Below are 18854 nucleotides of genomic sequence, written 5' to 3'. Positions count from 1 at the left end.
ATCAGAGCATCGTCACCCGTGGCGTGTGCCCAGCTGGAGTGCCCCTGCCCTGCGGCATTCCTGGGGCCACCACAGACAGGGCCCAGCTGGAGCACCCCTGCCCCACCTAAGGCTGCCTTGGATGAGGGCTTCTCTGTCTAGGCTGGAGAACCATACCAAGGGTGATCCCAGGCTGAGCAGCTGCAGACGGGCCGCTCCGACTGCGCTGGATCACTCCCCACAAGCAGCAGTGCCACGAGCAGAGGCACTCCAGCCCAGCTGGAGCAGCCGCTATCCATGGCAGGGTGGCTGCTCCAGCCCAGCTGGGTTGGAGATGCCTCCCCAGCTCCCCACCAAACCATTTAATCTGTTAAACCTAGTGTTTAATTGGCTAACCAATTAACCAGTTTCTTACATCCCTACTACTACATTCACCATCTGTTTTGGTCAATTTCACAGTCATCTGATTTAATAACAATACATTTCATTATTTCAGCTATTTATATCTGAAATGTCATGATGATTTAATTGGAGAGGTCCTCATCCCAAAGGAGTTGCGTTGGCAGGACGTGGTCCCAAGGTTGTGGTATTGGTATCCTTCTGTGCTGCTGCTGGCTTGAGAAAGCACTGCCTTGGGAACTAGAGAGCTGGAGAGAACAGTAGCTGCTGGCTTGGAGGTTGCCAGGTTATTTTAGGGGGTGCGGGAGTCCAGCTCTGAAACTACTACTAGCAGTGCAGAAGTGAGGGTGGCATTACCTCAATGCCCCTAAAATAACCTTGTAAACTACCTGCCCCCATTTTTTGGGTCAGGACACATAATTTGAGAAATGCTGATCTCTTCGGTGTAAAAGCATCCAAGAGACCAGATTTCATGGTCCGTGACACGTTTTCCGTGGCTGTGAATTGGTAGGGCCTTATCAATGTCTTTTAGCCAGGATGGGCAGGGATGGTGCATTTAGCCTCTGTTTGCCAGAAGCTGGGAATGGGCAACAGGATGGATCATTTGATTTCCTGTTCTGTTCTTTCCCTCTGGGGCGTCTGGGATTGGCCACTGTCAGAAGCAGGATACTGGGGTAGATGGACTTTTGATCTGACTCCAGGTGGCCATTTTTATGTTCTGTCTCACAGAAGCTGGTCCAATAAAAGATATTACTTCACCCACCTTGTGTCTCAGAATAGTGAATTGACTCACCATGGTTATTATCTAAGCTGCAGCATATTGAATGCCTTTTTTAGATCTCAGAATACATTGGTTTTAAAAATATTCACTTGTAATAACTTAGGAGTTTTGAGTTAACATTTGCAGTCCTGCACATCATTGTCATGTTAATATCCTTTTCCCTTTCAGACAAAAAGTAATGATGACCTTTTAGCAGGAATGGCTGGTGGTGGGGTGACTGTGACCAATGGTGTCAAGGCAAAGAAGAGCAACTGCACATCCGCAGCATCTTCAGCTTCCGGGGCCACTATGAATAATCTGGAGAATAAATCCAAGACTATTACAGGTACAAGGAGATTTTGACCTCAGGGTTGTTTCCTTGATTGTTGTTTTGTTATAAAACTATTTCACATATTCTGTTGGCAGGGTCCAAAGCACATAACAAAGAGCTCAGCAAAGGCAGGGCTAAATAGAATACACTGCCCATGACTATTCTCAACCAGATTATATTGATGAAATGTTTATTTCTAAATCCTTACCTATACTATTACTTTGGTATGGGTCATTTAGCTTTTTCAGTAGTGGTGTTCTCTGGGACAAACAGCTAGCCTAGATTCATACTGCTAAAGAAAATCCCTGCTTTCAGTGTTAATGGATTTAGGTAAGGGATGAATAACTTCAATACCTGGTGTTGTGTTAGGCTAGAAATTTCTACTGATGTATGTAATTAAGGATGAAGAGTTTTGTAAACCCTTCATGCAGGTGTGATGTTCTGTAGTTTATCACAACATAATTAATAGAAACATTTGTTATTCCATTGCTAGTTTTGGGGCTCAATGAAGTTAAAGTAATTCACCTTACAGTAAAGAAGTAATGGTACTGCTCTCTGGTTTAGCATTTTTGAATACTGATGGTGAGACTATTTGAATTGGGGGTCTCAAACTCACAAACTGTGGGCCATCTACTGCCCAAATAGTTTCATAATCTGGCCTGTGAATGGCTGCTGGCATACGAATCCCTGTGGCCCTGAGTGGGTGGAGGGTATCCATACCTTCCCCTAAGGCCATCCCCAGTTTCTTCCCCAACCAGCCTCTTCCCTCCCCTGTTCTGTGCTCTCTCTCCTCATCACACCTCTTCACTCAAGCCCCCTCACCCAAGGGACACAGTGGGGAGCTGCAGGGAAGCAGAGCAACGTAGTAGCCTCTGCTCTACTCTGCCATCGTCTCCCAGGCCAGCCTGGTTGCTCTAGTTTGCTGTGGTCATGGGAAGTGGAGTGCTCCAGTATGGCCTGGCTTGGGGGATGGTGGCAGAGCGGAGCTGGCTGCTGCATAGCTCTGCTTCCCCATGGCTCCCACCACTATTGTGGTTGCAGGAGCCCTCAACCCTGCTGCTGGCCTCAGCCCGCCTGGGGCTCCATGGGCTGACCTGAGTGTGGGGGATCGTCTCATCCATAGACCAGTTGGAGTGGCCACTGTGGGGCCTGAGGAGGATGCGCTCAACAATCCTGTGGACAGGACAGTGCTGTACATATCTTCTCAGGCCACACGGCACAGAGCTATCAGCTGGAAGCCATGGCCTGGGGGAGGGAGGAGAGGGGTGTTAATCACATGGGGGCAGCAGGCAGAGCTGGGTGACACATGGGGAGGAGGGCTTCATGGGGGAAGGAACATGTGGGGGGCCCCCACCTTCCTCCCTCTCCCCCTGGGTCTCTGCCAGAGAGAGGTGCCCATTAAGAGGATTTGCGAACTGGCACTGGCCCTAAGGTAAACTGAGTTTCAGACTCCTGATTTAAATACTCCAGTTTTATTCTTGGATCAGAATATTCATGTTCATCATAAGTACTTAGATGGGAGCTGTGTTCCCATACCAAAAAGTGAAGAGGTATGTATGGCCCTGTGAACCTAAAGAGAGAATATCAAGTATTTCACATGTAGTTACTCTTCATTTTTTATTTATTGGAAACTTTGAGGAAGAATGTCTTTTCCTCTTATAAACAATAGGTTTGTTAATCCTTCCTTTGAAGGAGGTTTTATATACATTGACGATATAAAGAATGTTCAAGCCTTCTTTGAGATGCATAGACTGTGCATGTTTCATTTTCAAAAGCATGGTTTAGAATGGCAGCCATTTAATAATCATGGCAACATATAATGTATTATATACAATTTCTTACATGTACTTATGTTGCTGATTTGTTAAATGAATTAAAATAATTTTTCTTAAATGTACAGGTATGAGCTCCACAGCCAAGCGAAGTACTTCGTCTGGAAATAAAGAATCTAGCTCTTCTAGGGAAAGAATACGTGATCGTTCCCGTCTGAACCAAAGCAAAAAGATGCCTTTGACAGGACAGGGAACTAATGATACTGTTTTGGCCAAACGCTCCCGTAGTCGTACTAATCCAGAGTCTGATGTTCGGATGAGCAAGTCCAAATCAGACAATCAAATCAGTGACAAAGCTGCTTTGGAAGCTAAAGTGAAAGATCTTTTGACCTTAGCAAAAACTAAGGATGTGGAGATTTTACACTTGAGGAATGAACTCAGAGATATGCGTGCTCAGCTGGGCCTTAATGAAGATCAGCCTGAGGATGATGAGAAGTCTGAAGAAAAAGAGGCCATTGTTGTTCACCAGCCAACTGATGTAGAATCTACATTATTGCAGCTACAAGAGCAAAATACTGCCATCCGAGAAGAACTCAACCAACTGAAGAATGAGAATCGAATGTTGAAGGACAGATTAAATGCATTGGGCTTTTCTTTGGAACAAAGGCTAGACAACTCAGAGAAGCTCTTTGGCTACCAGTCTTTGAGCCCAGAGATCACAACAGGTAATCATAGTGATGGTGGTGGCACTCTTACATCTTCAGTGGAAGGTTCTGCTCCTGGTTCAATGGAAGATTTGTTGAGTCAGGATGAAAACACCTTAATGGACAATCAGCACAGTAACTCCATGGATAATTTAGACAGTGAGTGCAGTGAAGTCTATCAGCCACTTACATCAAGTGATGATGCTTTAGATGCTCCATCATCTTCTGAGTCTGAAGGAGTACCAAGCATAGAACGATCTAGGAAAGGAAGCAGTGGCAATGCAAGTGAAGTTTCTGTAGCTTGTCTAACAGAAAGAATACACCAGATGGAAGAGAACCAGCACAGTACAGCTGAGGAGCTACAAGCAACGCTTCAAGAACTTGCAGATTTACAACAAATAACTCAAGAGCTGAACAGTGAGAATGAAAGACTTGGAGAAGAAAAAGTAATTCTTATGGAATCCTTGTGCCAGCAGAGTGACAAGTTAGAACACTTCAGCCGACAGATTGAATATTTCCGTTCCCTTTTAGATGAACATCACATTTCCTACGTTATTGATGAAGATATGAAAAGCGGGCGGTATATGGAGTTAGAGCAGCGTTATATGGACTTGGCTGAGAATGCTCGTTTTGAACGAGAGCAACTGCTGGGTGTCCAGCAGCATCTAAGCAACACTTTGAAGATGGCAGAGCAAGATAACAAGGAAGCCCAAGAAATGATAGGGGCATTGAAAGAACGGAACCACCATATGGAACGAATTATTGAGTCAGAGCAGAAAAGTAAGGCAGCATTAGCAGCCACCTTAGAGGAGTACAAAGCCACAGTAGCCAGTGACCAGATTGAGATGAACAGGATAAAAGCTCAGCTGGAGCATGAAAAGCAAAAAGTGGCTGAGCTGTACTCTATTCACAATTCCGGAGATAAATCAGATATTCAAGATTTGCTGGAGAGTGTCAGGCTGGACAAGGAAAAGGCAGAGACTTTGGCCAACAGTCTGCAGGAAGAGCTGGCTCTCACTCGCAATGATGCCAATCGATTGCAGGATGCCATTGCTAAGGTAATGTTCAAATGCTTTACATTCTGTTTCTTGTAGTAAGCCCCTCACTCCTGTAAGTTACAGTTTTTCAGTTTGTTCCTTGGCCATATGTGACCGGTTATGAGCTTTGCCAGAATATGCCTGTATTCAAGATTTTTCTGCTGGATCTTGAGTACAACAATGTGTGTTCCTTTAAGAAGTTTTTTACACTTAAACTCACTTGTACAGGATTAGTCATATAAATGTGACACTTTAAGAGGAAAAATAGATGTTTAAATCCTTAGCTTGAATTAAACAAATGATTGTTTTTAAATGTTACCATTGTGAGACATCTTTAAGCGGGTGTAAAGAACTTAGAGGTGATTTACCTAGGGTTTCATCATGTATTGTACTATACTCTTCTTTCTCAATTCTTGGCAGGAAATGATGAAAAATGCTCAGGGCTTAAAGTTTGTTTTTTAAATTAGGGTGCATGTATTTATGGAGCAGATGCTGCTCTCTTTGTTGGCTGCTTTTCATTTTAGCTTGTGATTCAGTACAGTTTTGTTACTGCTTCACTTGGTGTGTGGTGGGCTGTTCAATAAATTCTGAAGTAAATTCAGCTGGGAAATAAGAGCTTAACTGCGAAAGCGGTCCAAATTACTAGTTAACAGTGTAAGAAAAAGTTGTATATCCTATCATACCTTGGTCCGATATAGCAACTCATAATGAATTCATGTAAAGCTTGTCAATTCACGTAACATTCTTGATGATAAAACTTAGTTCTTATGAGATTTTGAAACATATTTTAAGGGTAGTAGCTGTGCCAGTAAAATGCAGACCAGTATTACTTTGAGTTAATCTTCGCCCTGAATGAATTATGATCATTTAATGGTTTTCCTTCAGGTTGAAGACGAATACAGAGTCTTCCAAGAAGAAGCCAAGAAGCAAATTGAGGATCTCAATATGACTCTAGAAAAGCTTCGGGCAGAGCTGGAAGAAAAAGAGACTGAAAGAAGTGACATGAAAGAAACCATCTTTGAGTTGGAAGATGAAGTAGAGCAGCATCGAGCTGTAAAACTTCATGACAACCTCATCATATCTGACTTAGAGAGTAAGTGATATGAGTTCCTCTTGATACATCATATATCAAACTTCGAAACAACAGAAACAGGATAGTAAAATCACTTTAATAGCAATTTATACAAGTGTGATATGAAATCAGAATAGATGTTGCAGAAAGAAAGAAAATTAATCTTAGAATGAAGTCATCTTGACTTTGGGCTTTCAGGACTAGGAGATGAGGACAGAATGTACACTAAGAAAATATGAACTGGTAATTGTGAGAAATATGAAGTCTCAATGTCATTTTGACTCACTTTTCAAACAGAACTGCCTGTAGTCATAGATTCAGATTAAGGAATGTTACCTATGTATTTGGCTGTTGATTATTGATTTAATTCTGTGTAGAAGAACCCCATACAAAGCCATCTGATAAATATCCCAGTAATCAGATTAACGTAGCATATCCAAGTAATATTACCAGGTTGTTCTAATTCAATCACACGGACCTGCCTCAAAAGGTCTATGTGCAGTCCCCAAGTTCTCTAATCTTTCCATTGCATCAAAGCTATATAAACTTCCAAAAATTAACTATAGCTGTGTCTGTGAATAATTTGATTGTTCCTAGACCAAGAACATTCTCCCTATTGAAGACAATCTATTTTCACTTGATAAATTGGACAAGTTCCCTAAAGAATTTTCTGGTCCTAACCATATGTACTGCTCAGACTGTGAAACTTAAAATGAATGTCAGCTCCGGAACAAAATTTAAGCAATATGGGAAATCTTTCTTACTGGTTCTCTTTGGGAAGACGTTGGTCACCCAGTCTTCTCACGTGACCAACCCATCATAGACTTTTGCTGTTGAGGATCGCTATGAGTCTGGATAGGCCAGATCTTGACAGATCTTTGAAACTTTATCTTGCCAGGTGATATTTATAATTCTGTGGAGGCAGCGAAGAGGGAAGCTGTTCAGTTTTTTTCTCCTGGTTCAAGTAGGTGGTCCATGCCTCAGAACCATATAACAGGACACTCAGTACACATGCCTGGTAGATTAGTATCTCTGTTTTCACTGTCAGCTTAGGTTTGTTCCATGCTCGTTTCGTAAGTCTGCCAAAAATAGTAGCTGTCTTCCTGATTCTTGTGTTCAGTTCTTTGTCTGTGGATAGGTTTGTGGTGACAGTAGGTCCAAGGTAACAGAATTGTTGAACCACATCTAATGGGCTGTTATCCAGAACGACATTGGATCGCTGAGCTATACAGCAGTTTTCTTCATGCTTATTTCAAGGGAAAACAACTTGCAGGCTCTGGATAGAGAATCCATCAGTGGCTGTAGCATGTCTTCATTATGAGTGGTGAGAGCTAAATCATCTGCGAAGAGGAGTTAAAACACATCACATCATCAAAGTTTCTAATATTGACAGGTTGACCACTCCTTTGCCCCCTGAATTAATCCGAGCTGTGTGGCGAGGCCTAGGATGTCTATGATAATGGTTTTTAAATGTAAAGAAATTGTCATTATAAGTTTCTGGATATATCACTATTCAGCAAAAGCATTGTTCTTCACATTACAATTACTAAGCCATAGGAAAGAGTAATAAATAGTCAGAAAAGCAAAGTCTGGTTTAGATTTTTTAAAAAAGAGGATATGTTGATGTCTGTAACTCTTTGCAGAGAGAATGTGCTGAATGTTGAGCTAACTAAATGAAGGGGACAACATGCAAAGTTGTATATAGTGATAACATATTAATGAGCAATTGAAGCATTTGCAAAAAACAAGGCCATAGAAGTAGAAGGGTGTAATTCTTCACTGAAATTAGTAACAAGACCTTGAAGTGAATTGAGTTTTTAATGAGCAGCTGGATTAAATAATGAAGTCACATGTGAGAAGTTCAGGTTATAGAAGTTAGGTGTCATTGCTTTGAATAGCTTCTAGAGGCCAGAAAGATGAAACTAGAACTATAGCAAGAATATACAATAGGAGCATGAAATTCAAACCTAGTTGCACAAGGAATTTAATCGTAGGTAGCATTCAACAGCTTACAAACTGATCTAATAAATATAAAATGTAAAAGTCAAATCATTTTTGAAAAGTATTCTTATGGTAGATTCTTATCCACAAACACGTTTGAGAAGATCAAAGTCAGCACTAGGTGAAAGTGAAGACAAGGAAAACGTTCCATGCAGTCATCATTGTGACGTGACTTTACCTGCCAACCTTTTCTCCCCCATTACATGTGTGTACAGATTACTATACAACAGTGTTATGTTTCCCAGGTCACACACACACAAAAGTTAACAAATGCCAGAATAAAGATTTACATTAGTATTTTTACATTAATGCAGGACATGTATACTAGGTGCAGAAATTCCCAGTATAGATAAGCCTGTGTTTTTTAGAAACCTTACACTAGATGGCGTTTTTGCTCTGTTTTTGGATTCTGACTTTGAAAAAACAAATGAGGTGAAAGTCTTTTGTTAAAATAAATGTGCTAAAATGTGTAATAGCAGTTCTTTACTGTGTAAAGCCAAAACCTCTTATCTCCCCCTAAAACCCAGCCAATAAATACTGAATGAATACTTAAAATGTGTGCTTTTGTTAAATTTTATCTTGATAATGAGGAGATGAACTATTTAAATTAGCAGGTCGATTGTCAGATTTTCTTCTTTAAATCAAGATGCATGTATATACATTGAATACATGATATTTTGAAGCATAGTTGATATTCTCTAAAATCTCAGGGGAATTCAGTCATCTTAACCTTCAATGTTACGTTGTTTATACTATGTTTTGTGTATGTTTTATTGTATGGCACACGATGATTTAATTCAGTCAATACAAGTGAATTTTATTAACAGTAAAATTTGAGATTTTAACACAGATGAGAATCTACCAAAATTTGGCATTGGAAGTGTTAAATCTGACCTTTAAGACTAATCACAGGAATGTGACACCTTTCTCTGACAACAACAGAAATTCAAACTCAAAATTGATAAGTAACAGTCTGGTGCTTTGGTTTATTTGTGACCTAACCCCTTTTCCTACTCTACTTGTATCACTTAAACCATTATTTTATTTTTTGTGAATGTGTAGGGGTCTGGGTCAGAGACTAGAAACCCCATTGGGCCAGGAACTATTCGAACATAATAAAAGGTTGTCTCATTTTGGGTAGGCACTATCTTACAGTTTTGCTGAGCGTAGTAGACAAGTGGTCTCTCTGAGCAACAGTGTCAGAACTATTGTCAAAGTTCACCAGTAGAAGTATACTGGTACAACTCTGCTAGTGTGGATACAGTTATACAGGTATAAAGATATTGAAATAGCTATCCTGGTAAAAGGCGGCTTTACATCAGTATAATGCATGCATACTAGGCTTGTAGCAGTGTAAACACGTTGATCATAAATTATACCCATAATAGGCAGTTTTACCAGTACAGTGTTCAGTTATAGACCAGGCCTGCATTGAGCACCCACAGTTCAAGAAAGCTGAAATTTCATCGCCATCCGTATTTAACTTCTCTGTCAGGTTTTGCATTGATTGTATATCTTCTCTTGAAACACTTTAGAAGACTAAGGCCAGGTCTACAGTACGGACTTCTACAGTCTGTGCCCACATTAAAAGCACTTTTCTAGTGTGACATGCTGGGGTTTCTAGAGTAGGCATGGCATAAGACTTGGTCTACAGTAGGAGGTAGCAGAAAATGCAAGCAGCTCTGAAAGTCTGACTAATCTACCTGTGATTTCCTGTTCTACCTCTAGAAGCTATAGCTACTGCCTGAATTATCGTAAGCTAGGTCTACACTACACAGTTCTGTCGACAGAAGAGGAGTTCTGTTGACAGGCTAGGGAGTGTCCACGCTACAAATGCTGTCTGTCAAGAATCTGTCAACAGAACGTATCAGTTCTCCTGGCAGAGTTCTCTCTTGACTGTACAAGGCATAGTGCCTCTGTCAACAGATTCGGTCAATAAAAATTAGGGTGGGCCCTCTGTTAACAGAGAGGGCTTCTGCTTCACTGGGCTGTCCTGTTTGCAGAGCTTCCAGTTGGCTGCTCTGTCTGCAGAGGGCTGGGCAGTCTGGTCACTCTGGCTACGTCTACGCTAGAAGCATCTGTCGACAGAAGTAACTGTCGACAGGGAAATCGTGACAGAACCTCTGTTGACAGATTGCATCTACACACACACAACTTGCTCTGTCGACACAGAAGTGCCAGACTGCACTGCCCTCTGGTGCCAGAAAGCAGAATGCCAGCTCTGCGCGGAGGGCTGACCAGCAACTGGAAGCCCTCTCTGTCGACAGATTGTTATGCCTCAGATTTTTGTGGGATAATATTGTTGAGGCAAATGCAGAGCTCTGTCGAGAATCTGTCGACAGAATGCTTTAATTATGTAGCTGTACCCTGAGTTATTCGACAAAACTTTCTAGTGTAGACTCAGCCTCTGTCAACAGAGGATGTTGACAGGGTGAGCCTGTATTCGGTTTGGACGTGGTCGGTAGACAGAGGTTTCTGTCGGGAAATGTGTGTCGACAGTGACTTCTGTCGACAGAACTCTGTAGTGTGAAGTCCCTGTGCTGCAGGACTCCTTTTTCTGAGTTTGGTGGCAGCAGCAGCAGCTTCGTTCTCTCAAACCTGGGAGCATGCCCGTGTCAGGGTGTGCTCTAGGCAGTGAGCATGGGTAGAAGGGGTTTAACCCAGAGTAGTTATACAGGGAGGTTGGTGTCTGTGCATTTTATATATTGCAATAATTTGTACTCATTTGAGGTGGATATAGGGAGTACAAAAACAGAAGACAGAGAATGATTATTTTATTTTTTTAAAAATTGCATGACTTTTTAGGGTGCGCTCTCATGATTTTTGATTTCTTGGGTGTTGACAATGCTGTGTTCTTCCCATCCTTTAATATCATTAAAAAAAATCTGAAAATTACTGTAAAATGTTCTGCATTGTTAATAGTAGTCGGAGAATATTCAGGCCATTGTTTTAAACTTCAAAGCACAAATGTACTAAAATTTAATGCTGTCTCATATCTCACAAGCAGCTCAGAACAATGGCACTATCCATTCTTAGCTCTAGAACACATTTAGATTTTCCGGTTTGTGGTGGTTTTATTTATTTATTTATTTGTTTTAGACTAGTTATGACTCATTTTTAGGAGTGAAAATGTCAAATTTTTTTGTTTTTTAAAAACATTTCCCTTGAAGTGTCTAAAACAAATTTGCCAGGTCCCTCTCTCCCCCACCCCACCCCACCACACACACTAGAGTTCCATGGTTATGGGAATCTTCTGCAAGTAAGTGTATGGAACTTGGTAGGGCTTGCTTTCTGTATTGAAGAAATTGTACATTTTTATGTAATCTTGAAAGTCTTATTCTCAAATTCTTCAGTTGGACTTTGTTACTTTTAACTAAAATGGGCGACCCTTCCTGTTACACATTGATACAATTTTGATTAAGTTGACCCTAATTTCTGCTTCATACTAAGCATAGCAAAATTTCCCATTTTTTTTCATTTAAGCAACACAGTGTCATGTGATTCAAGTGACCTCCACTGTTAATTAGATGACCCCATCCAGTGCTGAAAGGTCAGCTAGATGTACACATTAGAATACGTAGTCCTGTAAGATAGCAACAGATGCAGGCAAATGTCTGGTTTGAAGTGTTTGAACTTTTCCAAGCCTTAAATGTTTTTCAAGGCATTCAGGGGCTTATGTCATTCTTACAAAAAATTAGCTGTGGCATCAAAAAGGTCTGTAGTTAGGACCATTGACGTAAAGATGATGAATCTAAAGTTGGCAGTCTCCAGAAAAACTACAAATTAACCTGCCTTTGCTCAAATAGTGAATCCAAATTAGTACTGCATTTAAATTGTGAAATTAAATACCCTCTTGTGAATAAGCATGATTTTTTTCCTTAGCATTTTTTGTTTAGTTTGCCATATGCTGTTTTTAACATGTCTTGTAATACTAAAAAATACCTCTCCACCCAATGGCCACAGGGATGCCAAAATATAGGGTTCAACTTTAAAACGAGGGGAAGCAGACTAGAGCATTGTTAGACTATAAAATTCTAAAAAGAATCCTGTGTTACATAATTATCCTTGAAACTAATTGCAACTGATAACCAATCATAGAACAATAGAGGTGGAAGAGACCTAAAAAAGCCGTCAAGTCCAGCCCCCTGCTCTAAGCAGGACCAAACCCATCAGATCAGCCCCACCAGGGCTTTGTCAAGGCGACAAACCAAATAAATACATTGGAAATTTCATTTGCACAACAGAACAAGAATCTTACAATTTTACATTGTCAATTTAATTTATATTATTTTGCAGTAAATACTTAACTAATATCTGCTACTCTGTAATTTTTGTCAAGGTCTTGGATTTTAAACAGCTTAATATATTGGGTACCTGCAGCCTTCATTAGAAAAAAGCATTGCCAATATATAAAGAAGACATTTGCTTCACGACTGTTCTTGGCATAATGAATCTGAATTAAAAACCATGATTTATCTTAGTTGGCCCGACAAATCAAGATGCTCCACACCTTTGTATATGCGTATCATACCATGGAAATAGTCTGCACATAAGACTCAAGAACTGGTGAAGCAGTACTGATTGAGAAATGTATTCCATGTGCTGATTTGTCAGTTACTCAATTATAAGAATGGAATAATCATGCTGTTCTCTTGTGCATTGAATAAAGCAACAAATGAATAATAATCACAGCAGTCAGCCTGTCAGACGCCAGATTAGGAATTAGTAGGGAATGAGCTTCATACCCTTTGTGTAGCTGCTGACATGTGAGTGAATATCTTTTATTTTATTATTTCATTGAATGTACTGTAATGTTTGCCCCTTATGCTTTACATATAGCTTATCTCAAACAGTGTTGTGATATACAAGAATCAGAGTTTTTTGCGAGCTAGAACAGGAATCTTATTCCTCTTGAAATGACAAAGAATCGTCCCTCTTGATGGCAGATGTCTTGTGGCAGGAATGTGAAGTGTCAATTTGTAGATAATGGTAACACAGCTTTTATCTTCATTTTTAAATCCCAGCCCCTTTTAATTATGCTTGACATCAAAACCTTTATTTAGCATCCTCCTTATATCGCTCTGCTTATCTTGCTTAACATTTTAGTGGCCACTTCTTTTGTTTTTTAATGTTGTGCACGGTAAGGCAGAGACTGGAATCCTAATACCGATCAAGTTAGTCAACACTAGTTATCCACTTTCAGGAACGCATATTTTGTTAAACAGTGCTTTATTTTTGTTTTTAAAAAAAAAAAAAAAAAAAGGAGCTGGTGTTCAACTGGATCCCCTTCCCTTTCCCCATCCCCAGCCAGTCCCACAGCTGGGGCTGCTGAGGTGCCAGTACTGAGTACTGGCAAGTACTGGCATAAAAACACTGTTGTTAAATAAATTCATTCATAGACTTTTCATTAATAATTATAATAAATATAATTAAAATAGTTTTATGGAAAGTGGTGTTTTCATGAGGAAGCCTTAAAAAATGTATATGTGCTTTTAGTTGCTCATTCATAGACAAATCATTGAGTAAGGTATTATCTTAAAGTGGATTTGACTTATCTTTCTAGATACTGTGAAAAAACTTCAAGACCAAAAGCATGATATGGAAAGAGAAATAAAGACCCTTCACAGGAGGCTCCGGGTAGGTTAACATCTACAATCCAGCGGACAACTGAGTACTAAAAGAATTCTGTACGGCACTGTAAGAGTGGCACATCAGACATTGTCTAGCAATAACTATATACAGTACAGTCTGTCTTTTCCTGCACACTGGTCTAAAAATATGCCAGACATGTTTCAAGGCAGTATTATAGTACAGGGATTTCAATACGTACAGGTAAAAGTTAATATTACTGTGTTTTAAAATAAAATAATTTTGGGTAGAGGAACATCTGCTTAAAGATGGAGTTTAATACTTTGTCTTGCAATGAATTTACTAACCCATTAAAGAACTAACCCTAAAATCATCTGTATGCCTCAGCAAACTAAACTATGTTTGGACAGATTTGAATTTTTGTGTGTCTTGTTTAACACAGTTATATTTTAATGAAGATATCTTTACTTTTTTGAGAAAAGGAAATTTCAGGACCTTTCAGTTCTTCTGCTCCAAAACCAGTTCCTGCTGAAATTATCTTTATATTTAAGATTTGTAAATTTAGCATTTTTCATATCGTTTCATATCTCATAGAACTGGAAGGGACCTCGAGAGGTCATCAAGGCCAGTCCCCTGCACTCACAGCAAGACTTATCACCATCCATGAGAAATACCTTTGAAAGGCCCCCTCAAGGATTTAACTCACAACCCTGGATTTACTACACCAATGGTCTAACTTTTACTTTTGGACTCTCAAGAGGATTTTTACCACCCACTTCAATCTTCCACTCTGAGAGTTTAGTGGAACTTTGCATCATGATTATTTTTCTGTTTCAAACTCCTTGTTGCTTCTGTTTAAAGTTTTGGTTATTTATAGGAGGAATCTGCAGAATGGCGTCAGTTCCAAGCAGATCTACAGACTGCAGTGGTCATAGCAAATGATATCAAATCAGAAGCCCAGGAGGAGATAGGAGACCTAAAGCGTAGACTGCATGAGTCTCAAGAGAAAAATGAGAAGCTCACTAAAGAGCTGGAAGAAATAAAGTCACGCAAGTATGTTAATGAAAACAGGGAATTGTGTATTATTGTTGTTTTTATATGGTTTGAGGTTTTAATTTCTTATCTGTCACTGTGACTCATGGAAAGAAACAGAGCAAGATTATCATTTGGAAGCAAGATCATTCCAGCATAAGAGCTCTCTAATGGGCAACCCTGTAAGTGGTTTTTGTTTGTATGTTTTATAATTAGGGGTGGAGTTTTTTCTTTTAAGTAGCTTGCTGCTTACTTTTCTCCAATGGAAAAAATGTACCTGTTCTTCTTTGAGTGTTTGCTCATACCTATTCAGGTTGGGTGATTACGCACTGCATGCATCACTGTTGGAAAGTTTTACCCTAGCTGCTACACCTTGGATTGGCTGTGAAGCCCCCTCAGAGGTCACCAGTAGAGAGTCCTACAGTATGACCCTGCCGATCCTTTTTATTGGCTGCCTGGGCTTTTGGAACCATGGCTGAATATTTGTTGCTAGGCTGTGTCTTCCTAATATGTAAATATTTGTGATTAGTTCTTTAGTACAGTCATTGTTTTCCAGTTAGCGTTAGGCAGTGGGTGTGGAAGTGCCTCCCTTCTCCTCCTGTGTCCCCTTCAACAGATTGGGTCATGAAAAAGTCCCAGGGCTTTAAGCGGTATAAGCTCCTGCTTGAAGCCCATGCCAATGAGCGACCCACGACTCCTGTGTTTGTTAACAGGCAACTCAGTTAAAACATACTTTTGTAGTGTTAGCTGAGATACTTACTAATTAATGTAATTATTTTTTTCCAAAAATTGCATCAGAAAATAATCTGTTATTGCTGATTATCTGATGTCACGGGATAGCTCACTCCATGAATTTCCAGCGTTATGCTAAGAATGAGAAGCTAATCACTAAAAGCCTCACCTCCTTCATAGTCAAGTCGTTGCGGAGAGTTGTATGGTTTTTGCAGTAGTGATCCTAATCACTTTGTGGGGCATCTTTCAAAAAGCACAAATTTAAAAGAATCCATATCACACATTGCATACTGCTCAGACATAATTCATGTTTTCCTCTGTTCTGCAAATCTCCCCGAACCTTGACTGCTAATTCTCTCTAAGGGTGTGTCAACACTAACCAGCTACTTCAAAGTAGCTAGCACAACATCGAAATAGCACGTGTCGCATCCACATGCACTGTGTGCTATTTCGACGTTGAAATCGACGTTAGGTGGTGAGGCTTCGAAATTGCTATTCCCATCCAAAGATGGGAATAGCGCCCTACCTCGATGTTCAGCGTCGAAGTAGGGCGTGTGTAGGTGATCTGCTTCCCGCTACTTCGAAATAGTGGGGTCCTCCATGGCGGCCATCAGCTGAGGGGTTGAGAGACGCTCTGTCCAGCCCGTGCGGGGCTCTATGGTCACTGTGTGCAGCAGCCCTTAGCCCAGGGCTTCTGGCTGCTGCCGCTGCAGCTGGGGGTCCATGCTGTGTGCACAGGGTCTGCAACTGGTTGTCGGCTCTGTGGATCTCGTGCTGCGCAGGGCAAGTGTGTCTGGGAGGGGCCCTTTAAGGGAGCGGCTTGGGGCTTTGCTGGCCCCTTATTTCGATGGGGAGCGCTTGTGTGTGTGGACGCTCCACATATCCTTCCGGGGCAGCTCCTTTTGATGTTCCCCATCACTACTTGGATGTGGAACATCAACGGCACCAGCCCTGGAGGACTTGTGGATGATACACGTTGAAGTAGCCTATTTCGATGTCCTTACTTCGAAATAAGCTACTGTGACATAGTGTGCTAGTGTAGACGTAGCCTAAGAGGAGTTTGGTCTCCATGGCTGTTTTGGTCCTTTTAATTGGGACTGGAGACTATCAGCCGTTTCAATTACAATGTTTGTGAAATTCGTACATATTCCCATTATTAATTTATGTGACATTTTATACAAGTTTTAACACTTAATAAACACTCATATAAAACTTCTGAGGCAGAGAACACTTGACTACCAGAGTGAGGTCAGAAAAATTATTTTTGCAGTGCATATGTGAGATGCAGACGGCAGATTGGAGAGGGATATAATTGAAAATGAGAGATGACCTGGATGGTGGTGATAAAGCAGATTAATTTGAAATGAAGCTACCAATTTGGATATTCTGTCAATTACTATGAACGTATGAGATTACTCAAACCCGATGTTGAGAGGATAACATCGAACTCAAAATGTTATAGCATCCACTTTTGATAAGAATTTCTAACCTAATCTTTGAATTTTTAAAATAGGACATTTGCAATTTTTGCATTGCATTACAGGGATCCAATATTTCTAGAAAATTGGTAATTAATTTGAAATTCTAAAACGTTAATGTCCCTTTGGATTGTAACTAGAGTTCAGTCTCAATTCAAAACAACATTAAATTCTCCCTTCCTTTCCCCCAGCAAAAGCGGCTGAACTTTTTTTTTTGGCTGACATGAAGCTTGTCACCTTCAAAAATAATTGTCAGTTTTTTTTCTTATTTTGATTATTTCAATTATCAGTTATTTGACTATTAGTTTTTAAACTTCATACTTGCCATAGATTAACTCACTGGAAAACCCAAGACATAAATCTTGACTCTTGATTGATTAAAAGCCTTTCAATTCACTTAAGTTTCTTGTTGACAGATAATAAAGAATTTGAGTGTTAATCTAAACCTAAATAACAATAAATAGCAAAGCAGGATAATGTAAAGTATAAAGTTATGAGCTCAATTCCTGTATTTATATTTAAGCCTTTTGACCTAAAGAAAATCTTTTTCTGACATGTGTAAGATGGCCTAACTTTTGTTTACAGGCAGGAAGAGGAACGTGGTCGGGTATACAATTACATGAATGCTGTGGAGAGGGATTTGGCAGCTCTGAGACAAGGAATGGGGTTGAGTCGCAGGTCATCCACCTCCTCCGAGCCAACTCCCACTGTAAAAACACTAATCAAATCCTTTGACAGTGCCTCACAAGGTAATTATTTTTAGCCAGAGTTGTAGGTGTAGAGTTTGCGGTTTGTATATGTTGACGTGTACGCATCTGATGTTCTAGCTGTTTGAAAATTCACCTGCCTGACACCTCAGTCAACCTGTGCTGTCTGAGGAAAAAATCCGCGTATACTGAATTACATTTCTGGTGATCCATTATTGTTAAGTAGCTATCCTTTCTCATCCTCTTCTTTGCCCAACCGCAGGGGTTGAATGTTCTCTGTCTTCACTGTCACTTAACTGGTGATTTGGACTCTGGATTCTTTGTGATTCAGCACTCACTCAACAGTGCTGTAATACCAGTTATACACTCAGCTGTGTCCCCAGCTTAGAGACTTCAAGGTTTGCAAATGATCTTCCTAGAAACTGTATAATGACTAGCACCATTCTTTTTAAAATAGCCTAAGCTCCTAAAGTCCTGTTTGAACAATGTCATCCCATATACCTCAATGGGAAATATTGGGCTATCAGCACTTTAGGAAATGAGACATGCAGGGTCTGATTTTTAAGGTCCTGGTTACAAAAATTTGGGCTCAGATTCTAGCTTTTGTTCTGCATCAAAGATGAGCTGTCCTAGGACTGCATGTAGTTTTCCTGGAACAGCAAAAAGAAATCACAAACACCCGGCGTTTGTTTAGACATCATTTTAGTGTGTGAATAACTGAGTGGTTACACAAATTTAGGCCTTGTCTATATGGGGGAATAGAGCATTTTCTGGGCTTGAGTTTCACAGCACACCAATGTATTGCACATTAGTCCGTATCGGGCCCTGCTAGCATGTGCGGAAAGTTTGCAAACACACTATGCCATTATTTGAAACAGCACTACACTAAATCAAACTACTAAATCTTCAGTATGCAGCAGTAGGATCTACACAGACCAGTTAATGCACAACACATTAGTGTGCTTTAGAAATCACATCCCCTGTAGAGCACATCCCAATGTAGAGACAAACCCTTAGTGTAATTTACATTGAGTGCTTTAAATTACTCTAATAGTAAAAAGGGCCTTAATATGGGTGTCAGTGACATTTTAAATTACATTTGCATGCATTTTAAGGTCTCTTAGTTTAACCAGAATGATGTAAGCAGCTGTTATGTAAATGACAATCCACTTTTATGCTGACTTACGTGAACACCTGTCATATGACTCAGTATGCTCTATGAATCATGCAGAGATTCTGTGGATTATCATAGCTCTACGTT

General features: G+C 40.2%; 1 protein-coding gene across 1 annotated transcript in view; it reads left to right on the top strand.

The window, feature by feature from the left end:
* SPECC1L (sperm antigen with calponin homology and coiled-coil domains 1 like) overlaps positions 1–18854 on the top strand; it is a 101928-nt gene that overhangs the window by 23195 nt on the left and 59879 nt on the right. The window contains exons 3-8 of the mRNA XM_075013001.1: positions 1328–1484; positions 3370–5003; positions 5868–6075; positions 13619–13692; positions 14522–14697; positions 17472–17635. Coding sequence (XP_074869102.1) covers positions 1328–1484; positions 3370–5003; positions 5868–6075; positions 13619–13692; positions 14522–14697; positions 17472–17635 — 2413 coding nt within the window. The remainder of the gene's footprint in view (positions 1–1327; positions 1485–3369; positions 5004–5867; positions 6076–13618; positions 13693–14521; positions 14698–17471; positions 17636–18854) is intronic.

The sequence above is a fragment of the Carettochelys insculpta genome, chromosome 18 (assembly GCF_033958435.1).
Source record: "Carettochelys insculpta isolate YL-2023 chromosome 18, ASM3395843v1, whole genome shotgun sequence".
In the NCBI taxonomy this organism is placed as follows: Eukaryota; Metazoa; Chordata; order Testudines; family Carettochelyidae; genus Carettochelys; species Carettochelys insculpta.
This window is presented reverse-complemented; position numbering and strand designations above follow the sequence as displayed.